The 25,597-nt window shown below is 39.9% G+C and overlaps 1 protein-coding gene across 6 annotated transcripts in view; it reads left to right on the top strand.

Annotated features, from left to right (window-relative positions):
* ptprfa (protein tyrosine phosphatase receptor type Fa) overlaps positions 1-25,597 on the top strand; it is a 268,805-nt gene that overhangs the window by 236,024 nt on the left and 7,184 nt on the right. For all 6 annotated transcript variants that reach the window (XM_061888749.1, XM_061888750.1, XM_061888752.1 and 3 more), the window contains 6 exons: positions 2,260-2,414; positions 4,433-4,718; positions 4,788-4,966; positions 13,562-13,688; positions 19,732-19,857; positions 19,939-20,093. In XM_061888749.1, coding sequence (XP_061744733.1) covers positions 2,260-2,414; positions 4,433-4,718; positions 4,788-4,966; positions 13,562-13,688; positions 19,732-19,857; positions 19,939-20,093 — 1,028 coding nt within the window. The remainder of the gene's footprint in view (positions 1-2,259; positions 2,415-4,432; positions 4,719-4,787; positions 4,967-13,561; positions 13,689-19,731; positions 19,858-19,938; positions 20,094-25,597) is intronic.

The raw sequence follows: 25,597 nt of genomic DNA, 5'->3' as shown, positions 1-25,597 counted from the left end.
GCATTCTAAAAAGTAACGGTTTTAACGAGCAAGACAGCGCTTCGTCACCTGGTGACATTGTTGATTTTACGAGCAGAGGAGCATGTTCGGCAGCGCACACACACAGTACGTACAAGCAGACACAGTGTGTAGGCAGAAAAGGGAGAATGGACACATTTTGGCGTAAAAAGTAAAGATAAAGGTGAAGTTATGTCAGGTTCAAGCACTGATGACATCTATTAAACAAGACAAAAGGCAAGGAATCAAACAGAGACAGAATTCAGATCTGAGGAGAGACATGGCCACTGTACTCTCTGTACAGTCCTGCACCACGCTCTGACGAATAAGGTTTACGTCCCCTCTTTTATTTAGATATTCAATGTTTACGCAACAACACATGTCACAACAGAAATGGGGTGTATGTACACAGTCATTGTTTTCGGTCACATTGAAGACAAAAGTAGAAGATGCCTCGGGCTTGGGCTCATCCTGTATTCAGCTTCGGCAGGTCTTTGAGGACAATATATTACCCCTCCAGTCTCATTCCAACGTACACAGCGGAATCTTCCAAGACTTTGCTTGGTGCAACAAAAACAGCTCTCATCTGTTCACTGGAAACTCAGAGAGCAGAAAGTTTTTTGATAATTTACATACAATTTTTCTGACAAGTTATAACACTGAAACACCCTCAGGAAGAGCTGCTTTAAGATATGGCTAGCTAGCTAGCGGCTAACATCCATCCACAGTGTTTTAGCTACTTCTAAATCACTAATCCTGGCCTCCATGGTAACAAATAAAGTGAGTTTCTTACAAGTTACATTATCACCGGAGGACGAGGACTAGCCAAACATGCTTCACTACACACCGTAGGAGGATACAATAGCTCACCGCCGTCACAATGTAAACAAACGCCATGGGTAGGTCTACACCTGACATCCACTGTAATGATACCAAGTACAGGAGCGTATCTAGTCGATGCTACTATGATTACATCAATATTTTTGAGCATCAGAAAATCTTTTTACAATTCATACTATGTCTACAAAGTCAGGAAATACATCCCTGGACACATGAGGACTTAAATTATGACCAATGTATGATCCTGTAACTACTTGGTATCGGATCCATACCCAAATGTGTGGTATCATCCAAAATTAATGTCAAGTATCAAAGAAGAGACGAATAAGTGATTATTACATTTTAACAGAAGTGTAGATAGAACATGTAAAACAGAAAATAGCGCGGCATCTACCCTTTACATCAGAATTTCTTCATCAGTATTGGTTTATTAGGTACTGTATTTTATTGTATGATCCTGTAACTACTTGGTATCGGATCGATGCCTAAATGTGTGGTATCATCCAAAACTAATGTAAAGTATCAAAGGAGAGAAGAATAAGTGATTATTACATTTTAACAGAAGTGTAGATAGAACATGTTCAAATAGAAAAATAAGCAGATATTAACATTAAATGAACAAGTAGATTAATAATCAATATTTACAGTTTGTCCCTCATAATGTGTAGAAAATAATAGGTGTATAAATGACACAATATGTTACTGCATACTAATTAGGAGTCTTTGTTTGTTTACTTACTACTAAAAGACAAGTTGTCTAGTATGTTCAACATTTTATTTAAGGACTAAATGACAATAATAAACATATTTTTCTTGTACACTAAGATTTTTTGTTACAATAAAGACAATAATGACATTTTTTGTGTTCCCCTTTATTTAGAAAAGTATTGAAATACATTTTGCTAGCGGTACTGGTACCAAAATATTGGTATTGTCACAACCTTAGTAGTGTAACATAATGCGCCGTAACATACCTCATATTTACAGTATATAACCTTTAATATGCAGTACCTCTAAAGTACAATACTTACATCATATTTAATGTACCTCTAATTTACTATATGTACATCATATTTAATGTGCAGTACATTTAATGTAGCATATTTGGCAAGGGTGCGCCGTGTGGTGAAAAGAGGTATTTGATTAATAACTGACTGGACAGGCTATAAAGAAAACAAAAGGGAATGCTGGAACACAGCAAAAACACTAACAAAGAATGCCAAGCAGATGGCGTCCACAAAGTACGTGTGTACTTGATCTCATTATGGAAAGAATCAACAACAATAGTGATGCAAGCTCAGCTTACATAGTGCGTGTATGTCATGTAGCGTTCAATACACCAAATGTACATGAATGCACCACATGTACTCACATTTACTGTATTAGCATCCAATCTAATGGTTTACATGCCTCCCTTGTCAGAATGGCTCCAGCGAGAGGAGAGAGGTCCGACAGTTCCAGTTCATGGCCTGGCCAGACCACGGAGTGCCTGAGTACCCCACACCGACGCTGGCCTTTCTCCGCAGGGTCAAAGCCTGCAACCCCCAAGATGCCGGCCCCATGGTGGTGCACTGCAGGTGACAAACAGTAGCAAACTAAGAGCTTGCGATCATGTACGTTAGCCAACTAGTTACTAGCTAATAATATACATCAACCAACTAATAGCTAGCTACACATAATATACAGTATAATATAGAGTTGTTTACTAATAGATTGCTTATAATGTGCAATAACTAACTAGTAGCCAGCTATAAGATACAATAGTTAACTGGTAGCTTGGTGATCATATAGAGTAGTTGACTACTATGAAGATATATTGTTAACTTAAAGCTTGCTAATAACGTGTAGTATCTAACTAATGTAGGCTGACAATACGTCCTCTTTTGAATTAGGGTTGCGTGTATTTTCAATGTAGGTCCAGCGTTAAGTTACCATGTATATATATATATATATATATATATATATATATATATATATATATATATATATATATATAAATATATATTGTGCAAGTTCTCCCACTTACAATGATGACAGAGGTCTGTAATGTTCATCATAGGTACACTTCAACTGTGAGAGACAGAATGTGAAAAAAAAATCCAGGAATTCACATTGTAGGAATTTTAAATAATTTATTTGTAAATGATGGTGGAAAATAAGTATTTGGTCAACCATTCAAAGCTCTCACTGATGGAAGGAGGTTTTGGCTCCAAATCTCACGATACATGGCCCCATTCATTCTTTCCTTAACACGGATCAATCGTCCTGTCCCCTTAGCAGAAAAACAGCCCCAAAGCATGATGTTTCCACCCCCATGCTTCACAGTAGGTGTGGTGTTCTTGGGATGCAACTCAGTATTCTTCTTCCTCCAAACACGACCAGTTGAGTTTATACCATTATCGTCATTGCATGACCCAGGCAAAACACTTTTTACACTTTTATACTGAAATAAAACAAAGTAGAAGTCATGACTTTTACTGAGAGTTGGTTGGCGGTCGAGAGTGGAGTCGGCTGTCTTGGTTGCTTTGTTGGGTCTGCTCCTGTCTCTGGCCAGCGGACGATGGCGTGGAACACCGCAGAGGCCACCACAGTGGATATGTTTCTTTTTACTTTTTATTCATAGCTGTATGTAGAAGTGTCTGCTTGTATCTGCTGCTTTAATGTCTTTAATGTCTTCTGTTTCTTTGATGTTTGATGTTTCCCTCTTACACACATGTAAGAGGGATGTGTACTATGGCTATGAGTTGTTTTTTTTTTTCCCCTTGGCCTCAGTCTGGACCCCCTCTCCAGGGCCCAGTCTTAGACCGATTTTTTAATTCTATTTTATTCTTCTATCTTTTTTCTCCCATCCCCCCCTTTGTGTTCTTTGATGTTTGATGTTTCCCTCTTACACACATGGAAGAGGGATGTGTACTATGGCTATGAGTTGTTGTTTTTTTTCCCCTTGGCCTCAGTCTGGACCCCCTCTCCAGGGCCCAGTCTTAGACCGATTTTTTAATTCTATTTTATTCTTCTATCTTTTTTCTCCCATCCCCCCTTTGTGTTCTTTGATGTTTGATGTTTCCCTCTTACACACATGTAAGAGGGATGTGTACTATGGCTATGAGTTGGTGTTTTTTTTTCCTCTTGGCCTCAGTCTGGACCCCCTCTCCAGGGCCCAGTCTTAGACCGATTTTTTAATTTTATTTTATTCTTCTATTTTTTTTCTCCCATTCCCCTCCCCCCGTTGTGTTCTTTGATGTTTGATGTTTCCCTCTTACACACATGTAAGAGGGATGTGTACTATGGCTATGAGTTGGTGTTTTTTTTTCCCTTGGCCTCAGTCTGGACCCCCTCTCCAGGGCCCAGTCTTAGACCGATTTTTAAATTTTATTTTATTTTTCTATTTTTTTTCTCCCATTCCCCCCGTTTACCTGTATCTTATCTTTTTTGTAAGGGGCGCTGGCAGCCGGCAGACCCGTCAGCGATCCTGTTCTGTCTCCCTGTAATGTTTGTCTGAATCTTGAATGGGATTGTGCTGAAAATTTTAAATTTCCTGAAGGAATAAATAAAGTACTATCTAATCTAATGACGTGCAAACATCTCCTCGCTTCAGCGCCGGCGTGGGCCGCACGGGCTGCTTCATCGTCATCGACGCCATGCTGGAGCGGATGAAACACGAGAAGTCGGTGGACGTGTACGGCCATGTGACCTGCATGCGGGCCCAGAGGAACTACATGGTGCAGACGGAGGACCAGTACGTCTTCATCCACGAGGCCCTGCTGGAGGCGGCCACCTGCGGCCTCACCGAGGTCCCCGCCCGCAACCTCTACGTCCACATCCAGAAACTCAGCCAGGTTCCCCCCGGAGAGGCCGTCACCGCCATGGAGCTGGAGTTCAAGGTAAGCCCCGACCCCGGAACGTCTCCCACGTCGCAAATGGCACGCCGCTCAACGCTTGTCCCCCCGCAGAAGTTGGCCAACTCCAAAGCACACACCTCCAGATTCATCAGTGCCAACCTGCCGTGCAACAAGTTCAAGAACCGCCTGGTGAACATCATGCCTTTCGAGTCCAGCCGAGTCTGCCTGCAGCCCATCAGAGGCGTGGAGGGCTCCGACTACGTCAACGCCAGCTTCGTCGACGGCTACAGGCAAGTGTGCCGAGACGTGGGAGGGGAGGCGCGCCTCTAATGAGTGTGGGCCTTTCCTCCGGGAGGAGTCCATCACACTCTGCCGCCTCCTCTCCTCCCGAGGCGTGGGCATGACCAAGCAACAAGATCGTACCGACAGGCCTGTTTTTCTTGCTGTAATTGGACGTGAGGTGACAGGTGGGCTAACAAACGAAGCTTTCCTTACATCCAATATACACGCGCGTCTGTTTTCCAGCCGCCGCCACTCTGACCCACCATGCCAGCCAGCAAGTTGCTTCCAAAGTTAGCACGTTTAAAGTTAGCGGCGTTCAAAATGAGTTCATTTTGACAGTTTTCCCTCCATAATCCCTTTCAAAAGGCCAGGCGAAGACCAGAGGTGGGTAGTAACGCGCTACATTTACTCCGTTACATCTACTTGAGTAACTTTTGGGATAAATTGTTCTTCTAAGAGTAGTTTTTATGCAACATACTTTTACTTGAGTATATTTATAGAGAAGAAACGCTATTTTTACTCCGCTCCATTTATCTACAATCAGGTCGCTACTCGCTACTTTTTTTTTATCGATCTGTTAATGCACGCTTTGTTTGTTTTGATTTTGTCAGACACGCATTCAAAGTAGGAACTACGCATGCCTGCTTTTCACCAATCACATGCAGTCACTGGTGACGTTGGACCAATCAAACAAAACCAGGTGGTCACATGACCGTCACACGTAGAACCCGACCTAAAAAAGTTGAAAAACGTATTGGGGTGTTACCATTTAGTGGTCAATTGTGCGGAATATGTACTGTACTCTGCAATCTACTAATAAAAGTTTCAATCAATCAATCAAAAGTGTAAAGGAAAAAAGACACTTTTTATTTCAACCGTACTTCCCGTCAAAAGCCTAAAGACTGATCGCACAGTTCCTGTCTTCACAATAAAAGTGCCGCTCCATCGCGCCTGCGCTAACAAAATAAGAGTCTCCGAAAGCCAGAGCAAACAAGCTAGCAAGCTACGGAGTTTGCCGCCAATGTATTTCTTGTAGAGTGTATAGAAACCAATATGGAAGCTGGACAAATAAAATGCCAAAAACCAACGACTTTCATGTGGTATTAGACAGGATGGAGGAACTTTTTTTCTCCTCCATTTGAAAATGTGGACATTATCAGCACTATACTGTCTGATTCCAATCAATGCAAGTCATCAGAATCAGGTAATACACCAACTTACATTCTTGTCTTCATGAAAGATAGGAATCTATATGTTAAACATGCATGTATATTCATTAAAACACCTTTAACATGTCAACAAAAACGGCAAAATAAAAAACTATAAATTATATACTATATATATATATATATATGATATGTGTGTGTATATGTATATATGAGGTAGATCACCTCGACTTGGTCATTTACTAAGTAATTGATAAACGTTGAAAAACGTATTGGGGTGTTACCATTTAGTGGTCAATTGTACAGAATATGTACTGTACTGTGCAATCTACTAATACAAGTTTCAATCAATCAATCAAATGTGTAAAGGAAAAAAGACACTTTTTATTTCAACCGTACTTCCCGTCAAAAGCCTAAAGACTGATCGCACAGTTCCTGTCTTCACAATAAAAGCGCCGCTCCATCGCGCCTGCGCTAACAAAATAAGAGTCTCCGAAAGCCAGCGCAAACAAGCTAGCAAGCTACGGAGTTTGCCGCCAATGTATTTCTTGTAAAGTGTATAAAGACCAATATAGAAGCTGGACAAATACGATGCCAAAAACCAACGAGTTTCATGTGGTATTAGACAGAAAGGAGGAACTTTTTTTCTCCTCCATTTGAAAAACGTGGACATTATCAGCACTATACTGTCTGATTCCAATCAATGCAAGTCATCAGAATCAGGTAATACACCAACTTATATTCTTGTTTTCATGAAAGATAGGAATCTATATGTTAAACATGCATGTATATTCATTAAAACACCTTTAACATGTCAACAAAAACGGCAAAATAAAAAACTATAAATTATATACTGCATATATATATATATATATATATATATATATATATATATATATATTATATACTGTATATATAAAGGTATGTATATATATGATATGTGTGTATGTATATATGAGGTAGATCACCTCGACTTGGTCATTTATTAAGTAATTGATTAATGTTGAAAAACTTATTGGGGTGTTACCATTTAGTGGTCAATTGTAGGGAATATGTACTGTACTGTGTTATCTACTAATACAAGTTTCAATCAATCAATCAATCAATGCCTACTGAGCCTATGGTGCTGTTAAGTTATTGTGGCTCAATTTGCCTTAATTTTTTTATTTTAATGTAGTATTATTATATATATTATTGTTTTAGTTGCTGGCGGTTTAGCTCAGTTGGTAGAGTGGCCGTGCCAGCAACTTGAGGGTTGCAGGTTCGATTCCCGCTTCTGCCAACCTAGTCACTGCCGTTGTGTCCTTGGGCAAGACACTTTACCCACCTGCTCCCAGTGCCACCCACACTGGTTGAAATGTAACTTAGATATTGGGTTTCACTATGTAAAGCGCTTTGAGTCACTAGAGAAAAAGCGCTATATAAATATAATTCACTTCACTTCACTGCTTAAGAGATATTCCTGGCTATGAATTTGCTCATTGCTATTTTTATGTTTTTGTGCATTATTTGTTGCCGTAATCATTAAAGGAACAGGTTACTCATCAGTTACTCAGTACTTGAGTAGTTTTTTCACAACATACTTTTTACTTTTACTCAAGTAAATATTTGGATGACTACTCCTTACTTTTACTTGAGTAATACATCTCTAAAGTAACAGTACTCTTACTTGAGTACAATTTCTGGCTACTCTACCCACCTCTGGCGAAGACTAGGGATTGGTTCCGAATCCGGTATTTTATTCATAACCCCCTGCAACCCTGAAAGGGACAAGCGGTAGAAAATGGATGGATTACATTTGTTGCATTTGTAGTTTCCTAAAGTAGCCTTAAGCTTGACGCTCCTCTACTATCACATTCACTCCGCTTGCTGCGGCAACAACAAAACAAAACTTCTTCTTCGTTTGTGTGGTTTAGTGAAGTGAAGTGAATTATATTTATATAGCGCTTTTCTCTAGTGACTCAAAGCGCTTTACATAGTGAAACCCAATATCCATCCATCCATCCATTTTCTACCGCTTATTCCCTTTTGGGGGCGCCAGCGAGTTCCATTTAAAGCAGTGTGGGTGGCACTGGGAGCAGGTGGGTAAAGTGTCTTGCCCAAGGACACAACGGCAGTGACTAGGATGGCGGAAGCGGGAATCGAACCTGCAACCCTCAAGTTGCTGGCACGGCCGCTCTACCAACCGAGCTATACCGATCTTAATCATTTAAAACATAAAACAGTCACGATGTGGGAACAAATGAATGACAAAATAAAGAGAGTTTTTGATGCAGTACGAGTTAGAAAAAGTATGAATGAGAATAAGTATGAGTGAGGTCCAAAAACTGTGTGGCTCGATTCCACCGCACCTGACAGCAATTACCCATAACACCTTGCGTCCAAAACCCCCCTTACCACCCAGATCATTCCGCCATATATGCACTTAAAACAGTTACGTCATCAAATCATTTTGACAAATGTAATAATTACAACTAAAGTGAGCTTTATATAATTACTCTAAGCATTCAATATTTACATTTTCTTATCATGCAAATAAAGTAAATAGTCCCCTTTTGGCTGAATAAACATAAAGCACCTTCCATAAAATGTAAATGAACTTAAACAGCATTTAGGCTCCTACAGCATTATTTGATAATAAAGTTGAAAGTATACTCAGTAGCATGCAATGCAAGTATTTCTGTCCGTCACAATGAAAAATTACATTTAATGAATGATAAAATGCTTTATTGACTTAAATTATTTCAGGGCTTTCGCGGGCCACATTAAATGATGTGGTGGGCCATATCTGGCCCCCGGGCCTTGAGTTTGACACATGCGCTCTAGGTAATGTTGCAATTTTCAAAGCCAACAAAAAAAAAAAGAAAACATCAGTAAAGTAAAGCTCCATTTTTCTAAAACTTTGCTAGCCTGATGCTAATACCCATTGGCTTTGCTATTGACGTGCTACTGATTAGCATTAGCCGTTTTACATGGCGATTTAAGAAACTACAACTAAGATGCACGTTACAAAAAAAAAAGCTGGTGGGTAATAAGCACAATACTTACGGTATTAACACGTTTTAGGGCACGACAAAAGACTAGATTGGATCGAACTGATTTGCCAAAACACCATAAACTATACTCTACTGCCATTTAACGTCTTGGACTTGTAACTGTAATTGCAACTTATTGTTGTTTTTCCTGAAACTTAGGATAAATACTTTTTAAGTCAAATATATACGCAAATTATGTAAAAAAAAAGATCTTAATCTATACTTGAAAGGATTGAATACATTTTTTTTAAACGAATATATCAGTATTTATACATTTTTTATGTACAACCTTAGCCCCGCCCCCCAGTAGCAGCAGTGGTGAGACGAGCTGAGGTTCTTCATCATGTCAACACTGACCCCTGGTGGACGTTTGCTGTAACTACCTGGCTCTGTGTCTGGGACTAACAGTAACATCGTAATTGGCTTAGGACAGGGGTGTCCAAACTTTTTCCACTGAGGGCCGCACCTGGAAAAATTAAAGCATGCGGGGCCATTTTGATATTTTTCATTTTCAAACCATAACAAAATATATGTATTTTTAAAAAATATTTTACCCTTAGAGGTCCCTTGGACCATAAAAGGTCTCAGATATTAAAATGTTAAAAATAAGTCACATTTTTATTATTATTTTTTATTTAACGCCTACAGTAAATCTCTATATCAACTTAAAAAAAAAAAAAAAAAAAGGTTTTATGGCTTTTCTGTCAAAAACGTCTTTGTTTTTAGGGTCCTTGGCCCATGGCAAAGGACTCCACAGGAGTCCTTTGCCATGGGCCAAGGACCCTATTGAAACTGCTGTGTTTTATTATTATTCCGCACCTATGCGCTGTAATTTGACCCCCTTAACATGCTTGAAAACTCACCAAATTTGACACACACATCGGTCTGGCATGCCTTCCCAACTTATTAGGCAGCCAAACCAGAAACATCAAAATTGCGCGCTAGCGCCCCCTAGAAGGAAAGAAAAACAGACTGCTTGTAACTTCCGTTAGGAATGTCGTACAGACATGAAACAAAAACGGTCACGTAGGTCTAACTTAGACCTACATTTCATAATTCTACCTTCTAGGGCAAAAATCAACAGGAAGTTGGAAAAATCCCCTTCAAAACTAAATTTTCGCAAAAAATTCTATTTTTGCCTCTTTGAGCTGAGATTTGACCCCCTTAAAATGCTTCAAAACTCACCAAACTTGGCACACACATCAGGACTGGCAGAAATTGCGATGTAATGAAAAAAAAAAAATGAAAAAAACTCAAAATTGCGCTCTTGCGTAATTTTTGATCAAAACACAGCAAAAACTGCTCCGAGGAAGAAAACACAGACAAAACTGCTTGTAACTTCCGGTGGGAATGCCGGAAAGACATGAAACCAAAACTTCTATGTTGGTCTCACTTAGACCTACATTTCGATAACTGACATCCTTCGGCAAAAATCAACACGAAGTTAAAAATAAAAGTTTTGTAAAAACCTGTCACTTTTTTCAAACATAAACTCCTCCGAGTGCGTTTGTCGTTTCGGCTTCAAACTCGCACAGGAGAGGGATTGAACCCTTTTGATTAAAACTATCCAACAAAGTTTTGATTACTGCTCCGGTTTTGATTTTACGCACCTTCAAACAAACCCCTGCGCAAAGTTTCCTAAAAAATGTCATTTTTGCCTCTTTGAGCTGTAATTTGACCCCTTTAAAATGCTTCAAAGTGCAAGTTAAAGCTCTACTATGCAAAGTGAAAGCCATTTATCAACAACATCCAGAAACGCCGATCTGTAATTTGACTCCCTTAACATGCTTCAAAACTCACCAAATTTTACACACACATCAGGACTGGCGAAAATTGCCATCTAATAAAAAACCAAACCCCAAAAGTCAAAATTGCGCTCTAGCGCCCCCTAGGAAAAAACCCAGACAAAACTGCTTGTAACTTCTGTTAGGAATGTCGTAGAGACATGAAACAAAGACCTCTATGTAGGTCTGACTTAGACCTGGGCTTGGCAGCGGCCAAAGGCGGACCCGACCAACGCTGCTTGTAGCTTTAATTTTACTATTAAAACTGAAATATGCAGTATTTAGTAATTAGAGACTTAAACAGATCAATAATGCAGGACACCATTGATTTTTATTCTTTATTATTTTTGAGCAATCACAGTGAAAAGATAAATAAAATACCAGTAAATATATTTGGGATCCAAAAGGTGCCCCACTCAGAAAGTGATACATTTTTATTAGTTTTTTTTTTAAACTTTCAACACTTGAGTTACGAGATCAACTTCAGATATATCTGTCGATTTTACGTTTGAACTATTATTTTGTTTGTTTTATGCGCTTTTGTCAAATAAAACTTTATTCTTATATGGCAACTGCACAATATATGCAATATTTACCACATAAAACATTTTAAAGTGAATTTTTTTAACTAATTGGAGCTTTTAAAATAATTCATTATAACATGGATTTTTTTTGTCATTATTTTTTGTTTTGAACAATGGCAAAAAAATTAAAAATAGATAATTGATTGATTGAAACTTGTAATTAGTAGATTGCACAGTACAGTACATATTCCCTACAATTGACCACTAAATGGTAACACCCCAATAAGTTTTTCAACTTGTTTAAAGGCCTACTGAAATGAGATGTTCTTATTTAAACGGGAATAGCAGGTCCATTCTATGTGTCATACTTGATCATTTCGCCATATTGCCATATTTTTGCTGAAAGGATTTAGTAGAGAACATCCACGATAAAGTTTGCAACTTTTGGTGGCTAATAAAAAAGCCTTGCCTGTACCGGAAGTAGCAGACGATGTAAGCGTGACGTCACGGGTTGTGGAGCTCCTCACATCTGAACATTGTTTATAACCATGGCCACCAGCAGCTAGAGCGATTTGGAGCGATGTTTTCCCCATTAAATTGAGCGAGTATAAATGGGTTGTACTTGTATAGCATTTTTCTACCTTCAAGGTACTCAAAGCGCTTTGACACTACTTCCACATTTACCCATTCACACACACAAATACACACCGATGGAGGGAGCTGCCATGCAAGGCGCTAACCAGCACCCATCAGGAACAAGGGTGAAGTGTCTTGCTCAGGACACAACGGACATGACGAGGTTGGTACTAGGTGGGGATTGAACCAAGGACCCTCGGGTTGTGCACGGCCACTCTCCCACTGTGCCACGCCGTCCGAGTATGAAAGATTCGTGGATGAGGAAGGTGGGAGTGAAGGACTAGAAAAAAAAGGACTATACAGTGGGAGCGATTCAGATGTTATTAGACACATTTACTAGGATCATTCTGGAAAATCCCTTATCTGCTTATTGTGTTACTAGTGTTTTAGTGAGATTATATGATCGTACCCGTACAACCTGAAAGTCGGCCCCGCACCTTTTTATTCAGCACCAGTCGACGGGTGGTGGCGATCCCCAGCTCTGCCCTTCGCAAGGGACCCTCTTCCAAACACGATATTTCGAAATGATTGCTGCATAATACACTGTACTTTGTGTGTGTGGTCCAATCCAACCGTGTTTGTTTGACCGCTCTGTTCCATAGTAAAGCTTCACCGTCATCTTTCGGGAATGTAAACAATAAAACACCGGCTGTGTTTGTGTTGCTAAAGGCGGCCACAATACACCGCTTCCCACCTACAGCTTTCTTCTTTGACGTCTCCATTATTCATTGAACAAATTGCAAAAGATTCAGCGACACAGATGTCCAGAATACTGTGGAGTTATGCGATGAAAAAAGACGACTTGTAGCTGGAAACGGTGCTGGAACAAAATGTCCTCTAAAATGCGTGACGTCACGCGTCATCAGGATAATTAGGCGCAAAATTTAAAATAGCAATTTAGTAAACTAAAGCGGCCGTATTGGCATGTGTTGCAATGTTAATATTTCATCATTGATATATAAACTATCAGACTGCGTGGTCGCTAGTAGTGGCTTTCAGTAGGCCTTTAAGTCGGGGTCCACGTTAATCAATTCATGGTAAAGATGTTTTTTACATAGTAAAATAAAGACAAAAGAAAAAAAACAGCCTGCATGGCAGCTTTGTGTCAACATTGCAATTTTTTCTCGTTAGATTTCACCTCATTCCAATATTTTTAATGTCCTTTTTTTATTTTTGCAATAGCATTTCCAGAAAATGTGGCGGGCCGCTAAAAAATGAGCTGCGGGCCGCAAATGGCCCCCGGCCGCACTTTGGACATCCGTAGCTTAGGAGTAAACTGGGACGTGTGTGTGTGCGTGTGTGTGTGTGTGTGTGTGTGTGTGTGTGTGTGTGTGTGTGTGTGTGTGTGTGTGTGTGTGTGTGTGTGTGTGCGTGTGTGTGTGTGCGTGTGTGTGTGTGTGTGTGTGTGTGTGTGTGTGTGTGTGTGTGTGTGTGTGTGTGTGTGTGTGTGTGTTGCAGGCTGCAGAAAGCCTACATGGCCACACAGGGCCCCTTGGCAGAGACCACCGAGGACTTCTGGAGGATGCTGTGGGAACACAACTCCACCATTGTTGTCATGCTCACCAAACTGCGCGAGATGGGACGGGTAAAAACATGCCTCTTTTATTCCCAGGACACCTGGACTAGACTAAAGCAGGCCGGGGCAAGTATTTTGAAGAAAACAATAGTGTCTGGGGGCCGGTTTATCTGATTTTTAGGAAGATTAATACAAAACCTCCCAATAATGTCTGATTAAAAGCCAAAAACGTTATGACAGACTGCCTGGAAGAAAAAAACTGAATTTACTTGAAAATATAAAATGTTACAATATTAGCCTTGAAGGATAAAACACTGAATATTGACAACATATGAACATCACACCTCCTCTCCATCCACATATTTCACATGTAGTAATGTTTCCTGATATTTAGATCTGATACATCAATAAGCTTTACAACTCTGTTACATTACTATCATAACTAATTAGATGACCATAGTAACTAATCATATTACAAATGTAACTAATTAGATGACCATAGTAACTAATTAGATGACCATAGTAACTAATCGTATTACAAAAGTAACTAATTAGATGACCATAGTAACTAATTAGATGACCATAGTAACCAATTCACATGAACATAGTAACTAATTAGATTACCATTGTAACTCATTAGAGGAACATAGTAACTAATTAGATGACCATAGTAACTAATTAGATTACCACAGTAACTAATTAGATGACCATAGTGACTAATTAGATGAACATAGTAACTAATTAGATGACCATAGCAACTAATTCAGATGACCATAGTAACTAATTATAATAAGTCACTAATAGGTTTTGGTCATTTATAGATGACCATAGTGACTAATTAGATGAACATAGTAACTAATTAGATGACCATAATAACCAATTATAAGAACATAGTAACTAATTAGATGACCATAGTAACTAATTAGATGGCCATAGTAACTAATTAGATGACCATAGTAACTAATTAAATGAACATAGTAACTAATTAGATGACCATAATAACCAATTATAAGAACATAGTAACTAATTAGATGACCATAGTAACTAATTAGATGGCCATAGTAACTAATTAGATGACCATAGTAACTAATTAAATGAACATAGTAACTAATTAGATGACCATAATAACCAATTATAAGAACATAGTAACTAATTAGATGACCATAGTAACCAATTAGATGAACATAGTAACTAATTAGATGACCATAGTAACTAATTAGATGAACATAGTAACTAATTAGATTACCATAGTAACTAATTAGATGGCCATAGTAACTAATTAGATGACCATAGTAACCAATTAGATGAACATAGTAACTAATTAGATGACCATAGTAACTAATTAGATGGCCATAGTAACTAATTAGATGACCATAGTAACCAATTAGATGAACATAGTAACTAATTAGATTACCATAGTAACTAATTAGATGGCCATAGTAACTAATTCAGATGTCCATAGTAAGTAATTAGATGACCAAAGTAACCAATTAGATGAACATAGTAACTAATTAGATTACCATAGTAACTAATTAGATGGCCATAGTAACTAATTCAGATGTCCATAGTAACTAATTAGATTACCATTGTAACTCATTAGAGGAACATAGTAACTAATTAGATGACCATAGTAACTAATTAGATTACCACAGTAACTAATTAGATGAACATAGTAACTAATTAGATGAACATAGTTACTAATTTGATGACCATAGCAACTAATTCAGATGACCATAGTAACTTATTATAATAAGTCACTAATAGGTTTTGGTCATTTATAGATGACCATAGTGACTAATTAGATGAACATAGTAACTAATTGGATGACCACAGTAACTTATTAGATGACCATAGCTACTAATTAGATGACCATAGTAACTAATTAAATGAACATAGTAACTAATTAGATGACCATAATAACCAATTATAAGAACATAGTAACTAATTAGATGACCATAGTAACTAATTAGATGGCCATAGTAACTAATTAGATGACCATAGTAACCAATTAGATGGCCATAGTAACTAATTAGATGAACATAGTAACTAATTAGATTACCATAGTAACTAATTAGATTACCATAGTAACTAATTAGATGGCCATAGTAACTAATTAGATTACCATAGTAACTAATTAGATGGCCATAGTAACTAATTCAGATGTCCATAGTAACTAATTAGATGAGCATAATACCTAATTAGATGAATATAGTAACTAATTAGATGACCATAATAACCAATTATAAGAACATAGTAACTAATTAGATGGCCATAGTAACTAATTAGATGGCCATAGTAACTAATTAGATTACCATAGTAACTAATTAGATGAGCATAATACCTAATTAGACGAGCATAGTAAGTAATTAGATGAGCATAGTAAGTAATTAGATGACATAGTAATTAGTATATGATGCAGATTCCCAGCATGTAAAGACTTAGTGTAGTTGAAGACTTAGTAGGGTGATTCTAAAAGATGAGTGCACATCATCATGATCAATCAATCAATCAATGTTTATTTATATAGCCCCAAATCACAAATGTCTCAAAGGACTGCACAAATCATTACGACTACAACATCCTCGGAAGAACCCACAAAAGGGCAAGGAAAACTCACACCCAGTGGGCAGGGAGAATTCACATCCAGTGGGACGCCAGTGACAATGCTGACTATGAGAAACCTTGGAGAGGACCTCAGATGTGGGCAACCCCCCCCCCTCTAGGGGACCGAAAGCAATGGATGTCGAGCGGGTCTAACATGATACTGTGAAAGTTCAATCCATAGTGGCTCCAAGACAGCAGCGAGAGTTCAGTTCAAAGCGAATCCAAGACAGCAGCGAGAGTCCCGTCCACAGGAGACTATCTCAAGCGGAGGCGGATCAGCAGCTACATTTTACATCTTAAACATTTAAAAACAATTATTTGGGAATGTCCTGCGGGCCAGATTGAAAAGCTTAACTGGCCTTACTTTGCCCAGGTCTGGACTAGAGACTAGTCAGTGGCCCACTTTGTAACTAGCTGCTTTTCCAATGAATGTTAAACTCATACAAGATATGTTTCCTCTCCAAACCTATTTGCCAGCCGTTCAAGAATGTGCTTCATATTTTAGAGACGTTGGATATCGGCTTTCATGAAGACCAATATTTTCAGTTGGAAGGGGAAGCTGGGGAAATAATTCCAGAAGGGCGGGCGTGCTGAGCCAGCAACCTTGTTGCTCTGCGGAGCGCGGCAAAGTTTGATGAGGCCATCACTTACTTGCCTGTCGGTAAAAAGGTCACATGACCCCACATACCCATCATTGCCCCAAGTTCCTAAAACTTTTTCACCTCGGGGCCTAACTTTTCCAAAACAAAAGGGTCTAATTTTACTCACTCGTGATTGAATTGTGTTTAAAGGAGCCAAATGTAGTAATGTGGCCACAAACGGTACTGCAATCACCGTCAAAATTCGGTAGTCCCACTCTCCATGGCATCAGATGAAAAAATCTTCTCCACCTTCAATGGTCTCCATATTTAAAAGGCAGTCCCGATACAAATCCTGGTTTTGTTCCTGGCTTTGTCATGAATAAGTTGAGAATGGTTACCTTTCGATTGACTGAGGTCTGACATGTTTAGTAACTTTACCAGTGGCAGTAGCCAGACCAAGAGCCCCACTTTTCAATGTACTGTAATTGTAAAGCACTTTGTGTTACATTTATTCTATGTATAGAAAGTGCTTTATAAATAAAGTCTGATTGATTACAAGTTACAACTGAGTACCGCTGCGGTCCGAAACAAATATTTTTGCCGGCCCTCAATGGTTAAGAAACACTGATTTAGGCGAACCATCCATCCATCTTCAACCGCTTATCCGGAATCGAGTCTTGGGGATAAGAGTTCCAGCTGAGACCCCCAGACTTTCCTTTACAGAGCAACATTAGCAACTTCCTCCTGGGGAATCCCGGAGCGTTCCCAGGCCAGAGAGGGGATGTAATCTCCCGCCATCTGGTCCTTGGCCTGCCGCGGGGTCTCCTCCCAGTGGGACGTTCAACGAGGACCTCCCTTGAGGCATCCGCACGAGATGCCCGAACCACCTAAGATGGCTCCTTTCCAAGCGAAGGAGCAGCGTATGTGGGCTTGTATAAAGCTTCAGGGAGTTGAACGCCCCTGCCTTACATAGTTCCGAGTCACCCTTGGGCAAGGTGTAGCACCCGAATGCTCCTCTCCCCTTCAGGGTTACGATAGCCCCCTTGGAGGAAGCCAGAGCTTTGGGTGCGCTGCCAAGTGGATGGCAGTGAAAGTGGAGGCTCCAGACCAGGGGTCACCTACGCGGTGCCCGTGGGCACCAGGTCGCCCGTAAGGACCAGATGAGTCGCCCGCTGGCCTGTTCTAAAAATAGCTCAAATAGCAGCACTTACCAGTGAGCTGCCTCTATTTTTTTAATCTTATTTATTTACTAGCAAGCTGGTCTCGCTTTACTTGACATTTTTAATTCTAAGAGAGACAAAACTCTAATAGAATTTGAAAATCCAAGAAAATATTTTAAAGACTTGGTCTTCACTTGTTTAAATAAATTCATTTATTTTTTTACTTTGCTTCTTATAACTTTCAGAAAGACAATTTTAGAGAAAAAAATACAACCTTAAAAATGGTTTTAGGATTTTTAAACACATATACCTTTTTACCTTTTAAATTCCTTCCTCTTCTTTCCTGATAATTTAAATCAATGTTCAAGTAAATTTATTTTTTTTATTGTAAAGAATAATAAATACATTTTGATTTAAATCTTCATTTTAGCTTCTGTTTTTTCCATGAAGAATATTTGTGAAATATTTCTTCAAACTTATTATGCTTAAAATTAAAAAAAAATATTCTGGCAAATCTAGAAAACCTTTAGAATCAAATTTTAATCTTATTTCAAAGTCTTTTGAAATTCTTTATAAATTTTTGTTCTGGGAAATCTAGAAGAAATAATGATTTGTCTTTGTTAGAAATATAGCTTGGTCCAATTTGTTATATATTCTAACAAAGTGCAGATTGGATTTTAACCTATTTAAATCATGCCATCAAAATTCTAATATTAATCTTAATCAGGAAAAATTACGAATGATGTTCCATAAATTTTTTCAAAAAGATTCGAATTAGCTGATTTTTCTTTTCTTTTTTTCGGTTGAATTTTGAATTTTAAAGAGTCGAAATTGAAGATAAACTATGTTTCAAAATTTAATTTTCATTTTTTTCCTGTTTTCTTCTCTTTTAAACTCTTCACTCGAGTGTTTTTTTCATCATTTATTCTCTACAAAAAACTTTCCGTAAAAGGAAAGAAAATGTACGACGGAATGACAGACAGAAATACCCATTTTTTTTTATACAACCATCAATCCATCCATCTTCTTCCGCTTATCCGAGGTCGGGTCGCGGGGGCAGCAGCCTAAGCAGGGAAGCCACTTCGTCTAGCTCTTCCCGGGGGATCCCGAGGCGTTCCCAGGCCAGCCGTTAGACATAGTCTTCCCAACGTGTCCTGGGTCTTCCCCGTGGCCTCCTACCGGTTGGACGTGCCCTAAACACCTCCCTAGGGAGGCGTTCGGGTGGCATCCTGACCAGATGCCCGAACCACCTCATCTGGCTCCTCTCCATGTGGAGGAACAGCGGCTTTACTTTGAGTTCCTCCCGGATGGCAGAGCTTCTCACCCTATCTCTAAGGGAGAGACCCGCCGCACATATATATAGATTTATTTTTTAAAGGTAAATTGAGCAAATTGGCTATTCCTGGCACTTTATTTAAGTGTGTATCAAACTGGTAGCCCTTCGCATTAATAAGTACCCAAGAAGTAGCTCTTGCTTTCAAAAAGGTTGCTGACCCCTGCTCCAGACGGACCTATTCGGATTCAGGCGAACTACCATTGGATGTGATCCAATACCTAAATTGTATGCCATAAATACGACAATATCAACAAAAGAAAGCAATCATTCCTTTTAATTCCATATGAATGTCTCAGAAAAATTGGGTAAATAGTGCAGCTTATCATGCGAGTATTGATCGACACTGAAACTAGCCTCGATACTGATACTGCGACTATTTGGATCAATCTGCCCAGCCCGACTTGAAACACACTCCTCCTGTACTCCTCTAGGAAAAGTGCCATCAGTACTGGCCTGCCGAGCGCTCGGCCCGCTACCAGTACTTTGTCGTGGACCCCATGGCCGAGTACAACATGCCGCAGTACATCCTGAGAGAGTTCAAAGTGACCGACGCCAGGGTAAGCGATGTCCAATCACCTTCCAAGCGCTTAACTCGCGTCACTCCCTACTAACTCTCCACCGGTCTCCACGGCTGTCAGGACGGCCAGTCCAGAACCATCAGGCAGTTCCAGTTCACCGACTGGCCCGAGCAAGGTGTGCCGAAAACCGGGGAGGGATTCATCGACTTCATCGGCCAAGTCCACAAAACCAAGGAGCAGTTCGGGCAGGACGGACCCATCACGGTGCACTGCAGGTGGGTTCAGGACCGGGTTTAGTGGAGCTGCAGAAGAATGTGCACTTAAGTCTTTTGCACTTTGGCCTAATGAGGCAGTGACTGCCCAGATCCAGCAGATGGAGCTCTCCCATCCAAAGGCAAAATCCAGTAACTCAATTTTGGTCAAAACTGAGCTTTTGATAGATTGATCGATTGAGACTTTTATTAGTAGATTGCACAGTACAGTACATATTCCCTACAATTGACCACTAAATGGTAACACCACCATAAGTTTTTCAACTTGTTTAAGTAAATCAATTCATAATAATAATTTTGGAGTTCCTAGGTCAGGGGTCGGGAACCTTTTTGGCTGAGAGAGCCATTAAAGCCAAATATTTTAAAGTGTATTACCGTGAGAGCCATATCATATTTTTTAACACTGAAAAAAACAACAAAATGTATGCATTTTTAAGTAAGACCTACATTTTTAGAGTATAATAAGTCTTATTTTTGTTTCATAACTTTTTTTATTCTGAAGCTAACCAATAATGAATAAAATACTTCATACCATTGATGCGACTTCTTGAACAGGTGTGGTAGAAAACGGATGGATGGATTAAAATGCATGAGAATGTTTTGTATTTTTAACATTTTTAATACTGCTTACCAGAGGTGGGTAGAGTAGCCAGAAATTGTACTCAAGTAAGAGTACTGTTACTTTAGAGATTTATTACTCAAGTAAAAGTAAGGAGTAGTCACCCAAATATTTACCTGAGTAAAAGTAAAAAGTATGTTGTGAAAAAACTACTCAAGTACTGAGTAACTGATGAGTAACCCGATTACGGCAACAAATAATGCACAAAAACATAAAAATAGCAATGAGCAAATTCAGAGCCAGGAATATCTCTTAAGCAACTAAAACAATAATATATATTAAATAATAATACATTAAAATAAAAAAAATTAAGGCAAATTGAGCCACAATAACTTAACAGCACCATAGGCTCAGTAGGCATTGATTGATTGATTGATTGATTGATTGATTGAAACTTGTATTAGTAGATAACACAGTACAGTACATATTCCCTACAATTGACCACTAAATGGTAACACCCCAATAAGTTTTTCAACGTTAATCAATTACTTAATAAATGACCAAGTCGAGGTGATCTACCTCATATATACATATACATATACACACACATATCATATATAAATACATACCTTTATACATACAGTATATAATTTATAGTTTTTTATTTTGCCGTTTTTGTTCACATGTTAAAGGTGTTTTAATGAATATACATGCATGTTTAACATATAGATTCCTATCTTTAATGAAGACAAGAATATAAGTTGGTTTATTACCTGATTCTGATGACTTGCATTGATTGGAATCAGACAGTATAGTGCTGATAATGTCCACATTTTCAAATGGAGGAGAAAAAAAGTTCCTCCATCCTGTCTAATACCACATGAAAGTCGTTGGTTTTTGGCATCTTATTTGTCCAGCTTCCATATTGGTTTTTATACACTCTACAAGAAATACATTGGCGGCAAACTCCGTAGCTTGCTAGCTTGTTTGCGCTGGCTTTCGGAGACTCTTATTTTGTTAGCGCAGGCGCGATGGAGCGGCGCTTTTATTGTGAAGACAGGAACTGTGCGATCAGTCTTTAGGCTTTTGACGGGAAGTATGGTTGTAATAAAAAGTGTCTTTTTTCCTTTACACTTTTGATTGATTGATTGAAACGTTTATTAGTAGATTGCACAGTACAGTACATATTCCGCACAATTGACCACTAAATGGTAAAACTCCAATAAGTTTTTCAACTTTTTAGGTCGGGTTCTACGTGTGACGGTCATGTGACCGCCTGGTTTTGTTTGATTGGTCCAACGTCACCAGTGACTGCATTTGATTGGTGAAAAGCAGGCATGCGTAGTTCCTACTTTGGATGCGTGTCTGACAAAATCAAAACAAACAAAACGTGCATTAACAGATCGATAAAAAAAAAAGTAGCGAGTAGCGACCTGATTGCAGATAAATGGAGCGGAGTAAAAGTAGCGTTTCTTCTTTATAAATATACTCAAGTAAAAGTATGTTGCATAAAAACTACTCTTAGAAGAACAATTTATCCCAAAAGTTACTCAAGTACATGTAACGGAGTAAATGTAGCGCGTTACTACCCACCTCTGGTGATTACCAGCGGAATTAGAGAAAAAAATGTGTCTGAGGGCTGGTTTATCTGACTTTTAGGAACACTAATACAAAAACTCACAATAATGTCTGAATGAATGCTAAAAAAGTTATGGGAGACCGTCTTAAACAGAATGGTATTTTACATTTTTTTTTACTGAACGAGACACCCTGAATGTACATGAAAATAAAGCATGTGGGATTTACAATATAAACTATGAACGATAAAACACTGAATATTGACAACATATGAACGTCACATCCCCTCTCGATCGACATATTTTACAATCAAACGATGCAACAAACACAGCGAAATATGAAAGTGAAGGGTTAATAAAAAACACTTACATACTGATACATCACTAAGCTTTAGAACTTTGTTGTAAAAATGTCTTTCCGCGTCTGTCTCTGACACCCGCATTTCAGCTTGACTGCTCTGGAAACACGCTGTGGAAACGCTCACCGCCCACACTGCTTGGTGTCTTGTCTGAGCTGCCGTGACTTAGATTACCACTGTAAAAAATTAGATTAGCATAGTAACTAGATTACATTACCATAGTCACTAGTGTATCATGCAAAAGAGCAGATTTCAACCATTGAAATACTTTGTATAGTTCAAGACTCACGGTAATTTGAAAACATTACTGCACACCATAATGGCAGCTATAATTTCCGTATTGAAGATCTAAAAAAATTATTTGGGAATGTCCGGCGGGCCTTCGACCGTGTCCCTCGGGAAGTCCTGTGGGGAGTGCTCAGAGAGTATGGGGTATCGGACTGTCTTATTGTGGCGGTCCGCTCCCTGTATGATCAGTGCCAGAGCTTGGTCCGCATTGCCGGCAGTAAGTCGAACACGTTTCCAGTGAGGGTTGGACTCCGCCAAGGCTGTCCTTTGTCACCGATTCTGTTCATAACTTTTATGGACAGAATTTCTAGGCGCAGTCAAGGGGTTGAGGGGTTCCGGTTTGGTGACCGCAGGATTAGGTCTCTGCTTTTTGCAGATGATGTGGTCCTGATGGCTTCATCTGACCGGGATCTTCAGCTCTCGCTGGATCGGTTCGCAGCCCAGTGTGAAGCGACCAGAATGAGAATCAGCACCTCCAAGTCCGAGTCCATGGTTCTCGCCCGGAAAAGGGTGGAGTGCCATCTCCGGGTTGGGGAGGAGCCCCTGCCCCAAGTGGAGGAGTCCAAGTATCTAGGAGTCTTGTTCACGAGTGAGGGAAGAGTGGATGGTGAGATCGACAGTCGGATCGGCGCGGCGTCTTCAGTAATGCGGACGTTGTACCGATCCGTTGTGGTGAAGAAGGAGCTGAGCCGGAAGGCAAAGCTCCCAATTTACCGGTCGATCTACGTTCCCATCCTCACCTATGGTCATGAGCTTTGGGTCATGACCGAAAGGATAAGATCACGGGTACAAGCGGCCCAAATGAGTTTCCTCCGCCGTGTGGCGGGTCTCTCCCTTAGAGATAGGGTGAGAAGCTCTGCCATCCGGGAGGAAATCAAAGTAAAGCCGCTGCTCCTTCACATCGAGAGGAGCCAGATGAGGTGGTTCGGGCATCTGGTCAGGATGGCACCCGAACGCCTCCCTAGGGAGGTGTTTAGGGCACGTCCAACCGGTAGGAGGCCACGGGGAAGACCCAGGACACGTTGGGAAGACTATGTCTCCCGGCTGGCCTGGGAACGCCTCGGGATCCCCCGGGAAGAGCTAGACGAAGTGGCTGGGGAGAGGGAAGTCTGGGTTTCCCTGCTTAGGCTGTTGCCCCCGCGACCCGACCTCGGATAAGCGGAAGATGATGGATGGATGTCCGGCGGGCCTGATTGAAAAGCATAACAGGCCGCAGGTCTGGTGTTAAGCAATGTCAGCTAAGATGTATCCGAGAGCCAGATGTAGTCATCAAAAGAGCCACATCTGGCTCTAGAGCCATAGGTTCCCTACCCCTGTCCTAGGTGATATGCTATACATTAGTGTATGCGATATTGTAATTTGTTCCGTAAGTAAGCTGTTACGCGCATGGCAGGACCTAGCAACTACCACATAACCGCGTAGATACAACAGAAAAACCTAGTATCTCAAGGGACAAATCGGAGCTTCTTTGTCAGTCGCCTTATTGTCTTTAATGAGACATTTGCAGGAATGGGGGCCGACGGTCAAGCTGATTATGTGATATTATGGCAGGAGGGGATATTTGGAAGATGTGCAAATATCCCAATGTGCAAACGCAGAATGGGGCCCACCCGAGATTGTGATCAAATATCTGGAGAAAGGGCACACGTTCATGAGAGCAGATTCAATCCATGGCTCAATCGGCAAGAAAATGAAAGCTCAAGAAAACATCCATACCTTTGATGACTTTGTAGATCTTTGTAAGACAGCATCAAGATAGATTGGTTTTCCTTTGTTTTCTCAAAATCAGCTAGAAATGAGTTACTAGGTTTTGCCATTGGACGGGAGAGCTATGGTTACAGTTTTTTCCTTCTGATATGACACCGCTATCGGAGGTTCGAGTATTGGCTAATGGCGATATTAATCCCATACAATATACCGTATTTTCCAGACCATAGGACCATAAGGCGCACTGCCAGTGAGCGGGTCTAGTCAGCTGTAGTTCCTTAAAGGGGAACATTATCAGCAGACCTATGTAAGTGTCAATATATACCTTGATGGTGCAGAAAAAAGACCATCTATTTTTTTTAACCGATTTCCGAACTCTAAATGGGTGAATTTTGGCGAATTAAACTACTTTTTGTTTATCGCGCTGGAGGCGATGACGTCAGAATGTGACGTCGCCGAGGTAACACACCCACCATTTTCATTTTCAACACATTACAAACACCGGGTCTCAGCTCTGTTATTTTCCGTTTTTTTTACTATTTTTTGGAACCTTGGAGACATCATGCCTCGTGGGTGTGTTGTCGGAGGGTGTAACAACACTAACAGGGAGGGATTCAAGTTGCACCACTGGCCCGAAGATGCCAAAGTGTCTGCCGCCAGACCCCCATTGAATGTGCCAGAGTGTCTCCACATTTGACCGGCGGTGCTAAGGCAGACATGGCACAGAGATGTATGGATAACCTGCAGATGCATTTGCAACCATAGTCAACAAAATCACAAAGGTGAGTTTTGTTGATGTTGACTGCCAGCTAATCGATGCTAACATGCTACGCTAATCAATGCTAACATGCTATTTACCGGGGATGCTAAAGCAGACATGGTACAGAGATGTATGGATAACCTGTAGATGCATTTGCAACTATATTACGTTTCCTTCCACCCACATTTAATGCGAAACAAACACTTACCAATCGACGGATTTAAGTTGCTCCAGTGTCAAAAGATGCGAAAGTCCTG

This window comes from Nerophis ophidion, linkage group LG26 (assembly GCF_033978795.1).
Source record: "Nerophis ophidion isolate RoL-2023_Sa linkage group LG26, RoL_Noph_v1.0, whole genome shotgun sequence".
NCBI lineage: Eukaryota > Metazoa > Chordata > Actinopteri > Syngnathiformes > Syngnathidae > Nerophis > Nerophis ophidion.
This window is presented reverse-complemented; position numbering and strand designations above follow the sequence as displayed.